The sequence below is a fragment of the Prionailurus bengalensis genome, chromosome B4, assembly GCF_016509475.1.
Source record: "Prionailurus bengalensis isolate Pbe53 chromosome B4, Fcat_Pben_1.1_paternal_pri, whole genome shotgun sequence".
NCBI lineage: Eukaryota > Metazoa > Chordata > Mammalia > Carnivora > Felidae > Prionailurus > Prionailurus bengalensis.
Window position 1 is genome coordinate 131,087,193 of NC_057358.1, and position 17,408 is coordinate 131,104,600.

The 17,408-nt window shown below is 58.8% G+C and overlaps 1 protein-coding gene across 1 annotated transcript in view; it reads right to left on the minus strand.

Annotated features, from left to right (window-relative positions):
• The window catches only part of TMPRSS6 (transmembrane serine protease 6), a 40,589-nt gene extending 33,061 nt beyond the window's left edge, over positions 1-7,528 (minus strand). Inside the window, 2 exon segments of the mRNA XM_043562486.1 lie at positions 1,569-1,765; positions 7,341-7,528. Of these exon segments, the coding sequence (XP_043418421.1) occupies positions 1,569-1,764 (196 nt within the window). The 5' untranslated portion in view covers position 1,765; positions 7,341-7,528.
• Positions 7,529-17,408: the final 9,880 nt, after the last annotated feature.

The window sequence follows — 17,408 nt, forward strand, 5'->3', positions numbered from 1 at the left end:
GAGAGCCGTGGACTGCGGTCCGAGGTGCCCTTAGGCATCCTGGTGGAGGGCAAGCCCCGGCGACAGAGGGGCCCAGGCTGGACGGATTTGGGAGTCACCGGGGTATAAAGGACATTTAAGGCCAGGGCCACCGGATGAGACCCTGAAAGAAAAAGGCGGACTAGGGAGAAGGGGAGCCCTCGACCAGCTGAAGGACACGCGGGAGAAGCAAACAGTGTGAGCTGGGGGAAGAGAAAATGTGGGGCGCCCTGGCAGCCACGTGAGGAGAGGGTTTCGAGGAGGAGGGAGGGAGGGGCCTGGTCAGATGCTGCCGGTGGCTCAGGTGCCAGGCGGACAGAGGGCCGGACGTCGGATGTAGCGACGTGATGACTGGCGACTTTGGCGAGCGCCGTTGGGGGTGGGGGCGGGGAGCCAGATTGGAGAGGGTACCGGAGAGGCTGGGGGTGCAGAAGTAGCCTAGGCTTCCTAACAGCGTGGCCCAGGGGCCGGCTCCAGACAATCCCTACCCCGACGCCCACTGGGGCTGGGCCTAGGCTGATGTCTCTGATGCCTGCTCCATAGTGGGTCCCCGTTCCCTTCACAGGGCCTGACATTCACCATGAGACTCGGCCAGTAAGGAGACTAACTTCCGCGGAGTGTTTATGGGAAGTCTCTGATCGCTTGGGCAAGGTGCATTGTCTCCACTCTGGTTCCTTGGCCGCTCACCTTCCTCTGTCCTAGCCCATGGCGTGCTTCCTGGTGAGGGCAGGGGGCTATCTTCAGAGCCTGGCACAGAGCCTGGGGCACAGAAAGTGCTTGGTACTGAATAAGGGAGTGAGTGGATGAATGAATGAATGAATGGAAGGATAGACAGATGGACCCAAGAACATGGGCCCATTGCTCCTGGGTCTCCCGGGGACCAGTTGAGGGCTGTGATACCAGAGGGGGAGGCCAAACTTCAGGCCAAGGCCAGCGTCCCCTGGCTGCCTGCTCTGGACACTCCAGATCCCCCTTCCCCGTGTGTTGAATTGTAAGCGTGCCCGAGCTGGGGTGTGAAAGCCATCTCTGTGCAGGGACACTCCCCCGGGTGTCTGAGTCCTGTGTCTCCCTCCCCTTCATCCGCACTCATGCTGGGTCCTGGAGACCCAGAGGCGACAGCTGTGGTCCCCACCCCAGGTGCCAGGTACCTCCCGTGCCGCTGGGCCTCCTCCCGAAGAGCCAACTGGCTCTGAGCCCAGGGGCAACCCAGGAGGGCTTCAGGCAAGTGGAGGCAATGTTTACACTCCTGCTTGTCGGTTCACGGGAATTGGGTGCTGTGAGAATACGCCTTCCCCCGCTGGAGGGAGCTGGGGGCGCTTGACTCCAGCAAGGAACTTGCCCTTGACCTGAGCCCAGGACCTAGAACGTAGGTGCAGGAGGTCTCCCATCTCACAGGACGGCAGAAAGACTCAGAGAAGAAGTGCCTTGCCCAGGTTCACGCAGTGAACTCCGCATTCCCCGAGCCTGGACTTCCGGTCTCTCCTGGTACGCCCCCGACGGCCATCCCAAGTCCTCCCCAGGCGCCTCTCCCAGATGGGCCCACAGGTTACCTAGGAAATACCAGAGCAGGACCCCCACCGAAGCCAGCACGACAAGGGCCAGCCACAGGGGCGCCAGGCGGAGGTAGTCCCGGACTTTTCTCTTGGAGTCCTTGGGGGCCTTGAACATCCCCTCCGGCTCTGCCTCCTCGCCATCACCTCCATCACCCTGTCCGCCAGCTGCCTGGGGGGCCTCGGCCGTGGGCATCCTGGTGGAGAAACAGACCCGGGTTGGAAACGACCCGGCGTCGGCAAAGGAGCTTTTGCCGAATACCAAGGGTGCACGGAAGACAGCAGCCCTGCCTTTGGGATGGGAAGTCCGCGACTCTGGAAGGCAGTGATTGAGAGAGGGCACCTGCCACCTCCTAGGGTCTTGGGGCCGCTCGCTCCAGAGGGCAAGTGGAGCTGGACTCAGTCGGGCTCTGGAAACGCCACCTTTGCGGCCGCACCGGCCTCTCTGTGGTCCGAGGACAGAGAGGGGCTTCGGTTCCCAAGCCCCCCACCGCCCTGCGATGGTACCCGCAGCCGGAGAGCCCGGAGTGCAAATTTCTATCAACCAGCTCCTCGCGCCCTTGGCCTTCCGTCCACTCAGGCGATTTCCTTCCTCTCGGTTCTCCGTGGCACAGCGTCCCGAAATACCGCTGCCTTCCATTCACGTAAACCCTCCCCCGGCAGCCCCTGAGCCAGTATAATGCTGGGCCACACCCCTGCCCTTCCAGAAGTGCGTCCCTCTGGTCTCCGCCCCCCTCCCCCCCACTCCAGCGCAGAGTGTCTTGGGGCCAGAGGAGGCACAAACTAAAATTCATCGAGCGTCTCGGGAACAAAATTCATTTCATCCGCTCACCCAGGGGCGTGGGGCTCGTTGTCCCTCTGCGTTCCCCTTCCTCGGGCCCACGCTGTGTGGACACTTTACGTGTCTGCCTCAAACCTCCAAACACCGTTCGAGGTTCCGCACCCACTGGGCAGAGGAGGAAACCGACGGCCAGAGCGTTACAGCCACAGCTCAGTCCGGGATTTTCCTAGGCTCAATTTCCCAATGCGGTTTGAGGATCTGTCACTCACGATCAGCTCCGTTTTACAGATGAAAAACCCGACGCCCTAGAGGCTAAGCCACACTGGCCCAGGGTCACACAGCAGGAAGGTGGGGATCAAGCCCAGGGGTGGGCGGGGGGGGGGGGGGGGGGGGGTGTGGTTCTGTCTCCCTGCTCCTGCCAGGACCCTGGGCTGCTTCCTGTAAATGAGCTGTTCATTAACAGATCATGACTTCATAACAACCGGATGTTGCCCCTCTCAGTGCCCTGGGTCTGCGGCTGTATCTTCGGAACCCCCCAAGGAAACTTCTGGGTGTTATTTGGCTTTTCGGGGAAGGCCCTTTAGCCATCCGCCCACCGGCAGGGTCAGGATGCTAGACCCTCGAGAAGTGTCTCACTGCATCCATAAATGCCACTGTGGCTTTAAAATACACCCCCAGATGTGTATGTGGGGGTGAGGGGGTGGGAGGGCTTTCCTTGGGGCTGCGTCTTAGGTTTTCATACAGTGGGTTTTCTGAAAAATGGGGCTCCCCAGCGAAGCTCGAAGCTCTCCCGGCTGGATTCAAGGGGCCTCCTGGCCCTCCTCCCTGCGTCCCTGCTCCCCGTTGCTCCTCTTGGCGTTAAGTCTCTGGCTCCCAGCCACAGTGACCCTTACAGTGTCCCCTCCCCCCGGAGTGCAAGGGAGGAGGGACTGTTGGCAACCCTCAGCCGGGCTGAGGCTCTTCCAGAAGCCATCAGTACCCACGGGGCCGCAGCCGAGGATGGCCGGTGCACATCCTGCGAAGGTCGGGGCAGCCTCGCCCGCCTCCCAAAGCGTCCGCAGCAACCCTGGTGACAAACTGGCCGTCCCGACAGGCTGGCTCGAGGAGAGCCCAGGTCCTCTCTCAGCCCAGGTCCACCGCTTCTGCCAGAGGTGGCCACACCCCTGGTTATATACTCTTGAGCCTGGATCACCAAGGAGCTATTGCGGGATTTCTCGCCCCGCCATGGGGACTTGGGGGCACAGAGGTGAGGTTGAGCGGCTTGGCCGGGGTCTCACAGTTGGTTAGAGCAACAGAACCAGACTGTAAACCCAAGCAGAGTAGCGCCCCGACCCCTATGCTCTGCTGGCTCACGCATCATCGGGGTACCGAGGCGGGGGGTAAACGAGGCCCGGAGAAGGTCAGAGGTCTATTAGGGGAGGCGCCTAGGGGAGCAGTCCAGGGTGGGATGCTCAGCAGGCCTCCCCTCCCTTCTCCCCACCCCCGAGACCAGACCTTCACTCCACGGATTTCATCTTCTTCCTAAGTGTCCCTCACTCCCATCTGGGGGGGGGGGGGGGAGACAGTGAGCATCACAGAGGAGCCCAGTATTAGCAAAGCCACTGGGCAGAAACCCAAGGTAAGATCGGCCCAAGTTGGATCCAGCCCAAGTTGGCAGGGGGGGGGGTGCAATTCATCGGGACCTCCCCATCGCCTCCCACCTGGGCTCCTGGGGCAGACTCCTCCCTGGGAGGACTCCTCCCTGGGGTCCCCATCTCCTGTCTCCTCCAACGTGCCATCACACTGTCACCGGGCAGCACTCCCTGCCCACCTCCAACCGCTCGCCTGCTCAGAACGCCCTCGTGGCCACCTCTGCACCCTTGCTGTAGCGCCCAAGACCCTCCATGGCCAGGCTGCTGCCCACCTTCTCCCGTAGCCCTAACTCCCAACCCGCACATCACCCCGCAGGCCCACAAAGCCACACCTTTGTGCAGCCACGCCCTCCGCCTGAGGACTGCAGGGATCCCTAAAGGCCCCGTGCAAGGCCACCAGCCTGGCGATGGGTCCCCAGGCCCTGGGTAGTAGGCCGCCTCCTCTCCTGGGCGGTCAGATCCCCAGGATGCCTGGCTTTTGGCTTCGTCTCTTCCCCCCACAGGAGAGACAGGCCTGCGTCCTCCTCACCCCTGCTTCCCCGCAGAACCCACAGGCCCTGCTACGTGAATGAGAGAACGAATGGCGAGGGCCCCCAGGTCTCCAGACCCCTGGTACGGTGCTCTCTCCTACACCTTGCTGCTTCCAGGAGGCAGAACCTGGGGCTTGCCTGCCGTGTCCCCCTGAACGACTCCATTTAAAAACAAATTTTTTTTTTAACGTGTATTCATTTTTTGAGAGACAGAGCGTGAGCTGGGGAGGGGCAGAGAGAGAGGGGGACACAGAATCGGAAGCAGGCTCCAGGCTCCAAACTGATAGCACAGGGCCCGACGCGGGGCTCGAACTCACAAACCGCGAGATCGTGACCTGAGCCGAAGTCGGACGCTTAACCGACTGGGCCACCCAGGTGCCCCCGAACCACTCCATTTTTGTCGGGCACCTGCTTGGTGTCGGGCTCTGCACTGGGCACGGGGAAGGGGGGGGGACACGCGCTGGTGAATATGAGCCCTGTCTCCCGTCCTCTTGGGGCTGACAGCCCAGCAGGAGATGGGCAGGTGTGACAAGTGACAGCTGGGAAGATGACCCACGACTCCTGTCTTTTACTATGATACAGTGCCCCCCTCCCTGGTTGCTTCCAGGGTTCAGTCCATCAGAAGGGTCTGTGGTTCTACCCTCCAGCTGCTTCCAGAACCCGACCCCTTCCTGGAACCTCTAGGGCTCCCACCGTCATCCAGGTCAGTATCATCCGTCACCTCGACTCCTGCAGTAGCCGGCTGTGTGGTCACCGCCACTAGCGAATTCCCACACAACCGCCAGAGCGGGCTTTTCACCGTGGGCCCCGCTCGTGGGCCTCACATCGCTCTCCTCCACCTAGAGCGGAGCCCGAAGCCCAGATCACAGCCCACAAGAGCCTATGGGACACGGCCCTGGAGTGTCATTCTGTCCTCTCCCACCCTCTGCTGCAGCCACACCCAGCTCCTTGCCAGACCTTCCACTATCAAGCACGCGGCACCTCAGGGCCTTTGCACATGCTGTTTCCTCTGCCAGGAACGCTTTTCCTTCGGTTCGCCCCAAGGCCTGCTCCTCTCCCTCCGGGTCTTTTGCTCGAATTTCTTCACAGCCCTTCTGGTGACCTACACTGCATGATGCTGAGTGTCCTTTGTCTGTCTCCTCTCTGGCTGAAAGCGGGCACCGGGACAGGGGCTTTATTCTGCCCACCGCTGTGTGCCCTGCTCCCAGGGCAGAGCTCGACCCCCAGTAATTGTCGTCAAGCGAGGGAATGCTGGGATCCCAGCTCCTTCCCGATAGCTGGAGGGCGCTTTGGGCACGCGTGGCCCGGCCGACTTCTCCTGCCTTCCTTTCTCTCTGCTTTCTTTTTCCCCTTGACGCTGGACTTCTCGGCCATCAATTCTAACAATGAAGATGCTACAAGAGGTATACAGGTCAAGGGCCCTGAGCTCGCTCTGCATGAAAAGCGTCACGCGGGTCATTTCGGGAACCCTGAAAGTTCTTGCTCGTCACCTGGCTTTCCCTCTGCCTGGGCTGCCCTCCTCTGACTTGGCCAGCTCCCAGCTGACCCCTGCGCGCCTCCCACCTCCTCTTGGCAGTTCTCCCAGGGTGCCTCAGGAGGGGTGGCTGCTTCTCTGGAGCATCCCAGGCCTCCCCCATCAACGCGCAGTTCACCTTGGGACATTCTCTGTCCCCTGAGGGTGAGCCCCTGGAAGGAGGGCTGGGTGTGCCCCAACTGCCACCGGCTTCTTCTCTGATCTGAGCACCTGGCCCCTTCCCTGGCACCTGCCCCTCTGCCCTCCAGCTCTCCCTTACCCTCGGAGCGTCCTGAGTCGGCCCACCGGAAGCTGAGCTCCCCGGGGGGGGGGGGCGGGGGGGGGCAGGGCCGGGCCACCCCCCCCTGCCTGCCAGCCCTTTACTGGACAGTGTTGCGAATCACATTGTATCTCAGCCTCCAGCAGCCTGGGATGTTCTGCTTTGTTATCTCTATCTAATAGTTGGGAAATGAGGTACGGGGAGAGAAAACGACTTGCCCAAGGTCACTGAGCCACCGCAGGGCAGAGCGGGGAGGAACAGACCAGAAATCTCATCTAGAGCCATGGAAGGCACCTTCCAGCGAGGAGGACCCGGGCCTGGAGCAGATCCCTGCTACGAGCCACGTGGTGTGCGCCCGAGGGTGGGGGGAGCGCGTGAAAGTCCCTTCCACGCACACGCGAATACGGTATAAATATGTGATAAACCCACACACAGATCACAGAGGCAGACACACGTTCCGGTACACACACATCCGTCTGTGACACACGAACTCACGGGTGCATTCCTCAAACTTCACACACGCGCACGCACACGCGGAGCCGGCTGCACGCAGCTCCGGGCCTGGGACCTAAGGGTCCCCTGTTCGGCACAGCGTGAGGCTCGGGGCCCGTCTCCCACACCCGAGAGCCCAGGTGGGTGCGTAGGTAGGGAGCAGGGCACATCCAGTGTTGCGGAGTGTGGGTGGGGAGCTCGGCCTGGCAAACGGGGCCCCTCCTCCGCCCAGTCCCTGGCCCAGGGTCCACCGGCCCCACCGGAATCCAGGCCTCCCAGCCCCCGGAGCCCGCAGTGTCCCCACTGCCCCCGTGCCTGCCCATATACCTGGCCTCACGCTGCCCCGTCTCGCCCCCACCCCGGCTCTGGGGACCCCTCGCCCTCTGCTTACCCAGTCGCTGTCTGGCCGACGGGGCCCTGAAGACCTGTTCTCAGAGCAGGGCCGGAGGCTCCAGCCCCAGAGAGCCAGGCCTGGCTCTCAGAACGGACACTGTCACCGGGCCATTCTTAGATCCTGGTCCCCCGTCCTGGAGGCCCCCGCTTACCTCTGGGAGTGGCAGGTGGGTGCCGGGCCTGCACGCAGGCCCCAGAGCCTCTGTTTGTCCAGGCCAAGGTCTCCCTGCCCCCACCAGCCAGCCTGGGCTGGATCAATGGCCCAGAGCCATGGCCGGGCTGTCTGGCCCTTGTCCCCTGTGGCCTGTGGCCCCAGGCTCCATGGGCCTTCGGCCGGGTTCAGGTCAGCACGGTGACTGAGCCCAGGTAAACAGGCCGGAGGCAGGAGACAGGCAGCGCCCGCCCCACCCCACCCCGCCCCGTGGGCACCCCGGAGGCTGGCGGGCAGGTGCAGGAGATCCGAGCTCTCCCCTGAGGCCTGTTGCCTGGTGACGTTCCTGCCTGGTTACAGCCCCCGGTCCCCTAGAGCATGAGGTTGGGGGGGAGGGAGGGACTGAGGATGGGGGGCTGTGCAGAGGCCCGGGCGGCGGGGGCAGGGGCTCGTGTGGGTCTCCTTACTTAGACTGGGGACCCCGGAGGAGCCAGTGGCCCGGGAGAGAGCAGGAGGCTGGGCCCCTGTGGTCCGGGGACAGAAAGGGGGAAAGCGGGGTCTGCTGCTACTTTCCGTTCAGCTGGACGTGATTTCAACTCCTCCCTGATTCTATAGAGGGGTGCTCTCCATTGAGGCGGCCACTGGCCACAGGGGGCCCCTGAGCCCCTGAGGTGCGGCCAGTCCGACCTGAGACGCGCTTGTGGTGAGATCCAAGCCTCAGGGCGAACAAAGAATGTCCGACACCTCAGTGAGAAGTTTCCACATTGATTACACGCCGGCTGTATTGGGTTAAACAACAACTTATCGCAATTCATCTCACCTGCTTTGTGATGTGTGTGTTGTGTGATGTGGCCGTTAACACTGAAGTCACGATGGCCAGGCAGACGCGGAGGGGCTGACCCGAGTGGAGTCCAAAGAAGCCGGGTCGCAAGGAGGGGGAGGTGTGAGTGAGGAGGGTCGGGGTGAAGGGCACAGCTCTATACCGCGCACTGGCTGCAGGGGGCTGGCTGGGGACTCTGGCTGGGAGGGGGGTGGGGGGCACCTTCCCTGCCCCCGCCGGGACCCTGGGACTGAAGCCCCCAGCCTTGCCCCACCTCCTGTCACCGCAGCCCCCGGGAAATCTTCCCTCCTCCCTCCAGCCTCCCCTCTTCCCCTCCTCCCGGCCCCCCCCCCCCGCTGCAAACTTTCCAAGGGGAAGGGGGTTCTTGGGAGGGTGTGGGGCAGAGAGACTGAGACTTGCGTCTGAGCCGCATCCTGTCGTTCAGAAGGCAAGGTGGCCCCAGACCGTAGCCGGACGGACTGAAAAGCAGGCCTCGTTCAATCGGCATCCTCTGTACTTGGCGGCCACCCGGCCATTGATTGGCCACAGCCCGGGGGGAGGGGCTGGGACTGGGGGGTTGGGGGGGGGCAGCAAATTGCTGAGCGGGGCGTTTGAAAGCAAAAGTGCAAGAATGTCAACTCCCCAAGAGCTCAGAGAGCCACCACGGGCGGGGGACAGCCTGCCCCGGAGTCAGGGCTCCTCTCGGTCCTCAGGGCAGCCATGCGCCCTGGACACCCTTGTCCCGTGGCAGGGGGACACATTCCCACACAGACGGGATAAGAGCCTCAGTGTTCCCAGGGTATCTGCATTTCACGTTCACACTGGGTCCCCTTGGTCTCTAGGGACAGAGAAGCCACCTGGAGGCCTGGCCAGTGAGGCTTGGAGGCCAAGGGACACAGCAGGCTTGATCCATCAGGACAGGGAGGGACAGACCTCAGTGGGCCCACCACACTCAGGGGACGAGGATCCAGCCAGACGTTGGAGAGTTCGAGGACCTGACTGGAGTCCTCTTAGTGACCTGGCGAGCCATGTCACCTGCCATCTTGTCAGCTGTGGGAGGGAGATGATAAAGAATCGTCTGGAGTCGGGAAGATGGAAGGGGAGAGAATTCGCGGGTGCTGTGCCCTCTACACGGGAGGCCTTTCTTTTCATCCGAGGTGGGAGTGAAATTAGAGGTGCGGACGGGCAGGGGCGCCTGGGTGGCTCAGTCGGTTGAGCGTCCGACTTCGACTCAGGTCATGATCTCGCGGTCCGTGGGTTCGAGCCCCGTGTCGGGCTCTGTGCTGACAGCGTGGGGCCTGCTAGGAACCCCCTGAAGACAAAAGCTTGGTCTGTCCTGACCCCACTGGATCCCAGCCGGGCTCACGGGACACACACACACGCTCGCTGAGCGAGCAAATGATGGTTACTGTCATTTCTTTCGATGATGATCTGGTGGGTGTTTTGAGCTCTGGGCCGCGAGCTGGGCCCCTCCTGGGGATGCCTCAAGTCCAGGCTTGGGAGTGGGAATCCGTGACTCTGCTCAGCTGAGGAGGAGACCGAGGTTCCGGGGACGAGAGGCTGACTTGCCCCGGGTCCCACCGCCCGTCTCAGGGACTCTGGCCTGATCCCTTTGATGGGAGCGGTGTCATTTTTCTGGGCTGCCACGAAGAATTACCATCCCCGGGGCTGGAAACAACAGAAATGCGTTCTGTCACGGTTCTGGAGGTCAAGATCAAGTGTCAGAGGTCTAGGCTCGCTCTGGAGGCTCTAGGGAAGATTCCTTCCCTGCCTCGTCCTAGCTTTTGGGCATGGCTAGCAACCCTTGGCATTTCTGAGGTCCAGGGGCTGCGGTGGGGGCCGCGGGGGCGGGCCCCTTGTGTGCCACCCAGATGCTGTCTAGACAGGCGATGGGGAGGACCGAGCTCCCCTAGGCTCCAAGGCGGTGTCTTCGTTTTCTAGAACTGTCCTAATAAGGTACAGACGATGGAGTGGTGTCAAACGACAGAAATTTATTCTCTCACCGCTCGGGAGGCTAGAAGTTCGTGATCAGGGTGTCGGCAGGACTAAGCTCCCTCCGAAGGCTCTAAGGGAGGATGCTTCCTGCCTCTTCCCAGCGTTAGAGGTTATTGGCCGTCCTTGGAATTCATTCAATCTCCGCCTCCATTGTCGCATGTCATGTGTCTGTCTCTGGATCCCTCCTTTCTTATAAGGATGCCAGGCGTGGTGGATTAGGACCCACCTGATGACCTCATCTGATGTACATCTGTGAAGAGCCCTGTCTCCAAAGAAGGTCACATTCATAGCTATCAGGAGTTCGGACTGCGACATATCTTTTAGGGGATGCAAGGTCAACCCCTCCTGGGCAGGGGGAGAGGGGTTTATTGGCAATGCCGCGGACTACTGTTCCAAAGGTCCAAGTGACCCTGAGTCCTCAAGTCACTTCTTTTTCTTTTTTTTTTAATTAAAAAAATTTTATTTTGGGGCACCTGGGTGGCTCAGTCGGTTAAGCGCCCGACTTCAGCCAGGTCACGATCTCGCGGTCCGTGAGTTCGAGCCCCGCGTCAGGCTCTGGGCTGATGGCTCAGAGCCTGGAGCCTGTTTCCGATTCTATGTCTCCCTCTCTCTCTGCCCCTCCCCCGTTCATGCTCTGTCTCTCTCTGTCCCAAAAATAAATAAAAAAAGCATTGAAAAAAAATTTAAAAAAAAAAATTTTATTTTATTTTACTTTTGAGAGAGAGAAGCAGAGCGTGGGCAGGGGAGGGGCAGAGAGAGGGGGAGACACAGACTCCGAAGCGGGCTCCAGGCTCCGAGCCGTCAGCACGGAGCCTGATGCGGGGCTCGAACTCACGGACCGCGAGATCATGACCTGAGCCGGAGTCGGACACTGAACCGACGGAGCCACCCGGGCGCCCTCCCTGCTTCAGAAGCACGTTCCCTCTGCACGTCTGAGCTGCTACCCCTGCCTTGGTCGGCCCCCTCACAAACACAGATGTAACCTGTCACTTCCCCCTCCTTGTGGCCTCTGGGAGCCGTCTCACGGCTGGGAGGAAAGGAAGCTCCGTGAGCTGCGCACATCTTTCCAGTTGCCTTGACCAAGCCTTTAGGGGCTGCCCCGGTAGGGGCCCCGGAGGCCACCTCTGTCACCTCTGCCCAGCACACGGTGAACGTAGAGCAACTCGCTCGCTCTCTCATTACACGGGTGTCAGCACCAACAGGGTGCCGGCCTGTGCTGGGCCCCAGGGCCGCAGAAACAAACAAGGCTCAGTCCCGGTCCTTGAGGGACGCAGCTCAGCCGGGGGAAGACAGACAGTGCGACAGATGCCAGACTGTTCTCTCAGCAGCAGGCAGAGAACGAGGCCCTCGGCGGCACTTAGGGACACTCCTTAGGAATGAGAATCCGTCAGGATGGCCTGTCATCGACTCAAGTGTGAGACCTCGCAGGAATCACTGCCTCAGTGACCCTGCTTCCCTCGCCTATAGAGGGATTCGAGGCTCCTAAGGGCTTCCGGTACCCTTATGGAGGCCCTAAGGCTCTGCGATTTTGTGGGGCGCCCGGGTGGCTCCGTAGGTTAAGCGTCCGACTCCGGCTCAGGTCACGATCTCGCGGTCCGTGAGTTCGAGCCCCGCATCGCGCTCCGTGCTGACCGCTTGGAACCTGGAGCCTTCTTTGGCTTCTATGTCTCCTTCTCTCTCTGCCCCTCCCCTGCTCATGCTCTGTCTCTCAAAGATGAAGAAATGTTAAAAAAAAAAAATTAAAAAAAAGACGCTGTGACTTTGTGATACAGTTAACCAGACATGGGCTGGCCTCATCCCCTCCCCCCCAGAAGAAAAATGGCCATTTCACTCCAGTTTGCAGGTGAGAAAGTGCAGATGTCACTTGTCAACATCATACAGCCAGGAAGTGCTGGGATTCAACCCCAGGACCCCCTGATGTCAGATTCCCCCAGGGACCACCCCCCTTCTGGGTCTGTGTCCCTCCCCCTTGGGGCCCCTCACCCCTTCTGTCCCAGCTCTGGGTCCTGGCCTCTGGCCTCTGGCCTCTGTGTGCAGGCACAGTTAGAGGAGGACTCAGCAGGTCCCGGCCTGGCCCCTTGACACTTTCCCAGCCAGAGGTCAGGGGAGTGGCTTCTGATCAGGGGTTTGGGGGTTGAGGCCACAGTCGGGGACACAGAATGGAAACTCCTCATGCATCACCCAGCCTGTCCTCCTCCACTGTGCGGTCCCTCCTGGCGGCGGGGGCTCCCGGAACACGCTGGTGGGGGGAGGTCACCAGCAGGCCTGGGACTGGAACCCAGCTTACCTGCTTCCCAGTCCTGTGCTCTTCCCAGGGCTCTGCCCAAAGATAAGTTCTTAAGACTAAAACCCAGCAGGCAATAAAAAACTTCCAAGGCACACAGAAGTCCAAGTTTCAACAGATACGTGTACGTTTCTTCTGGTCTCAAAATGCTGTCACAGCCAGGGCTCCTCCCCTGCGGGCAGTTCAGTTTGAGGGCCCAGATCCAAAGGCTGGAGGCATGGAAGCTTCTCCAAGGAGCGGCTTTCTGGCTGCCTTGGAGGAAGCAGCCAGCGCTGGCTCGGGTCCCCCGCCCCCTCCGAGTGCCTCTCTCCTCTGGATACCTTGTGTCATCAGGGCAGCTGTCAACCCAGATGTGGCCGTGACGGCCTGTGGGCTCTGTCCTTTCTGCCGTCCACGTTGGTTCCAATCTATATACAAGTTCAGGTTCTTGGACCTTGTGTGTCCTTCCCTCCTTCCCTTCCTTCCTTCTCTCACCCATCCAGCAATACGCACATTCACTCAATGAACACCCTGTGGCAGGCGCTGGGAGGGACAGCGGTGGGGACAAGGGCCTGCGAGGATCCTTTAGTGTCCCTTCAAGAGCTGCCTTCACTGAGCACTTAGCACGCCTGAGCCTCTGTGCGAAGCACACGGTGTTATTAACTCACTTGATCTCCACAACAACACCATGAGGGAAAGAAGGAGGTACTATTCTGAGCCCATTTTATTTTATTTAAAAAAAAAGTTGTTTTTTTTTCAATGTTTATTTATTTTTGGGACAGAGAGAAACAGAGCATGAACGGGGGAGGGGCAGAGAGAGAAGGAGACACAGAATCGGAAGCAGGCTCCAGGCTCTGAGCCATCAGCCCAGAGCCTGACGCGGGGCTCGAACTCACGGACCGCGAGATCGTGACCTGGCTGAAGTCGGACGCTTAACCGACTGCGCCACCCAGGCGCCCCTATTTTTTTTATTTAAAAAAAAATTTTTTTTTAATGTTTATTTTTGAGACAGAGAGAGACAGAGAATGAACGGGGGAGGGTCAGAGAGAGGGAGACACAGAATCTGAGGCAGGCTCCAGGCTCTGAGCTGTCAGCACAGAGCCCAACGTGGGGCTCGAACTCACAAACTGTGAGATCATGACCTGCGCTGAAGTCAGACGCCTAACCGACTAAGCCGCCCAGGTGCCCCTTGAAACAATTATTTTATGTTTCATATGCTTTAAATATATTTCAGCAACTGTTGAGAACTACAGATTTGGTTCATTCAATTTCTGGAAACTATCGGCCATATTTACCTCACTGGCAAAGCCAACTCTTATAAGTCAAAACAGTTGACCAAATCAGATTTAAACTTTCTTCTTTTTTTTTTTTTAATTTTTTTAATGTTTATTTTTGAGAGACAGAACATGAGTGGGTGAGGGGCAGAGAGAGAGGGAGACACGGAATCTGAAACAGGCTCCAGGCTCTGAGCTGTCAGCACAGAGCCCGACGCGGGGCTCGAACTCACGGACCGCGAGATCATGACCTGAGCCGAAGTCAGCCGCTCAACCGACTGAGCCACCCAGGCGCCCCTCTGGGCCCATTTTAGGGCTGAGATGACCAAGGCACGGAGTGGCCAGTGACTTGCCCAAGGCCACACAGCTAGAACGTGGGGACGCAAGGATTTGAACCGGGAGGACTTTAGCACTCACCCGGGCAAGCTTTTTTTCACTGATTCTCAAGTGCGTGCACGTCTAGCGTCTTACCCAGTCTCTCAGCCATCCAGTGAAACAGGAATGACGGAGTTTCTGAGTTCCGCGTCACAGGGGAGGGCAAGAGGTTCTGAGAGGACAGCACACGTCCCCCAGTGAGTTTGGCTGGGGGGGGGGGGGGACGGCGGTGGGGGGGGCGCCGGAACCCTGGGCCCTCACCCCTGCGTTCTCCTATCTCAAGGCCACTGTTGTTGAGGGTTGGGGGGTAAGCGGTTGGGTTGTTGATTAAACTTAGCTCAGCACGGGTGCCTGGGCCTGGCCACTGTGACAGCCGGGACATCCCCTTGGCTGGCTTGTTCAGAGACATTTTCCACCACCATGATATGACACACTCGAGGCTCCCATCGCAGGGCCCGGCGGGGTGGGTGGGTGGCGAAGGGCTGTGGGAAAGCAAGGCCGGAAGTGCTGAGTGGGGAGAGAGATACAGGTTGGGGGGAGAGGTTCCCCGTCTACAATTCCAGGAAGCCAGGACGCAGAGGGAGGGAGGAGCTGGCGGGAGACGCATCATCTTCCTCTGTGCACCTGGCCTCGTGCCACGCGCTGGGCCACAGAGAGGAGGCTTGCTACTGTCCTTCTGCGGAGTCCCCAGCCCTGGGTGGGGGAGCGACCGTGGAGAACACAGAGAGGAGTAGAGGGACAGCCACACCCTCCTCTGTGGAACCTGAGCCTTTATTGGAAATGGGCTGCATGGGAAGCTTCTGGACGAGTCTCCTGAACTGGGGAGGGAGAGGGACCTGTTGCACGGGGCTGTGGCCAGAGAAGCTGAGCCACTCTTCAGCTAGTTTGGGATACAGTTGGCCGAGGACGTGGAAGAATTAAGATAAGCAGGTGGCAGGGGACAGGCGGACCAAGGAGGAGGCTGAGCAGGGACCCGAGCTCAAGGCGATGCTGCCGCCTCACAAGGGTGGGGACGGTCTCAACTACGATTACAATCGTGCAAAGGGGGCTGCTGTTGTCACTTGTTAATCCGTTGCCGGGAACTTTTAAACTTTTAAACTTCCCTGAGCCTCAGTTTCCTAATCTGCAAAATGGGGGACAAAACACCTGCTTTGCTGGGTCTTTTCAGGCGATGAGGGTAACGCCTGGCAAGCAGTGGCTAAATAAATGTGCCTCTTAATCTTTTCTGAAGTCATCCAGGATGCCAATAATTGAGAGGGCAGAGGTAGGTATTCACCCCAGGATGGACTGTTTCCTCCGTAATTTGCTCGGTGACCATGGACGCTGGAAGTTGCTTGGGGCGGGATCTGGGAAGCGGGGAGAGAGCAGGGATACCAGAGGGACTGGGGAGGTGAGGAACAAATATAGTTCGAGAAATTGGAGGTCTGAGAGGCTGGAAGGCCTGCCCACCTCTCCCTCCCTTTCTCTGATCCCCTAGTCTGCCCGGCTGCCTCCTGCTTCCCACTCCGCACCTGACAGGTCTCCCGGGGCTCTCTGCTGCCTGCTTCCCAGCTGGTGCCGCTCCTCTCCCTGCGATCTGACCCAGGCAGGCCTGTCTCTGCTTCGCCCTTCCTGCCCCTACCAGCTGCTTCCTCCTTGCCCTGTCCCCGGAGGCACAGACTCTGACCCACCCACAACATGTCACATGGTGGCTTCGGCCCCATCAGTCCACCTGGTGTAAGGTGGCCCCTCATTCTGCTCACCGCCAGCTCAAGCCTCTCATCAGACCACGGTGGGGACCCTGGGCATGTTCCCTGGGCATGTCTGCTAATTGGCCCCTCTCCGCTTTCCAGCCCCCAGCCCTGCCTGGAAAATCGGGCCTGGGAAGATAAGACCTTCCACTGTGGAAGGAATCTCAGGGGGATTATCTGGTCCAGATAGGTCACCAGGTGCCAGCTATGATCATTTGGGACCTGCCTGCGGAGTCTAAAGCCGTACCCAAACTTCGCGGGAAGGAGAGCTGTGATCGGTTAGCGATGTCTGGTATGAGAGGGTGCAATTGATTAGCAATGTCTGCCATGGGTGCAGCTTTGTGAACGTCAGATATCGCCATCCGTGATCTGGTCCAACTGTTCAGAGTCAAAGGCACTGAAAGGGAAAAAAATTATATATATATATATATATATATATATATATATAAAACTTTATTTACATTTATTATATTCAATTTATATTATATTACTTTATATTACATTAAATGTACATATTAGTCATATTTTTATGATATTTTATTTTTATTTTCCCATGAGACCATGTCAGAAGGTGCCTAGGCACAGAATAAGAGAAACCTGACTCCTATTAGTGAAAATGATATTCCTCTTATAATCTTTTTGCTTTCTCACTGTTTGGTGCTGGCATGTCTTCAACAGCCTCCCAACACTTGCCAATCTCCTCTTTAAAAACGTTTTTTAGTGTTTTTGTTTTTTTAATTTATTTTTGATAGAGCGTGAGTGGGGGAGAGGCAGAGAGAGAAAGAGAGAGAGAGACACGGAAACACAGAGCCCGAAGCAGGGTCCAGGCTCCGAGCTGTCGGCACAGAGCCCCATGCGGGACTCGGGGGCTCGAACTCGTGAACCGCGAGATCATGACCTGAGGTGAAGTCCGTCGCTCAACTGACTGAGCCACCCAGGCGGCCCGCTAATCTCCTCTTTAAACTAAGAAAGCGGATTTCCAGCTGGCAACAGACGGAGACATTTTGTTTTATTGCATTTACTTTTTAGAGTTCCCTTTTATTTACAGAGAATACCGGTGTCTCCATTCACGGAAGCAACAGGACGATTTGTCTTTAAATACAAGTAAACAAAATAGTGAATGGAGTGACAGGAAAATATTAAGTACACAGTAACAGAGGTGGCACACGCAGGTCACTGATACATACACTACAAATGAGAAATGTAACCGTCCCAAGAACGCTTCAAAGCGGAACCTGACTTGCAGAGCGGTCTCTCGGTTGGTCCCGGGACACAGCGCAAGGGTCTGGGCACGAGCTCGGGTCTGAGGCTCAGATCAGGACCGAGGAGCTCTGTGGCCCAGAACACATGGCATCACATGGTAGGAGGTGGGACATGAGCTGGCCAGGTAATGAAGCTCTTCCGTGGGAAGGATCCAAGACTCAGACAACCTCAGGAAAGGGGAGTTTATTCTTGTTTTCTAAGGAAAACAAGAATCTTGAGTGAACAGTCAGCAGCCTCCTTGGCAGCAAGAGTCTCTGTTAACAGAGCCCGGCGCTGTCCTCTATACAGGACGAAAGTCCTCCGCTGCCTTCTCCGAGGGCGCCTTTTCTGCAAGGACGTGCTCCCAGGT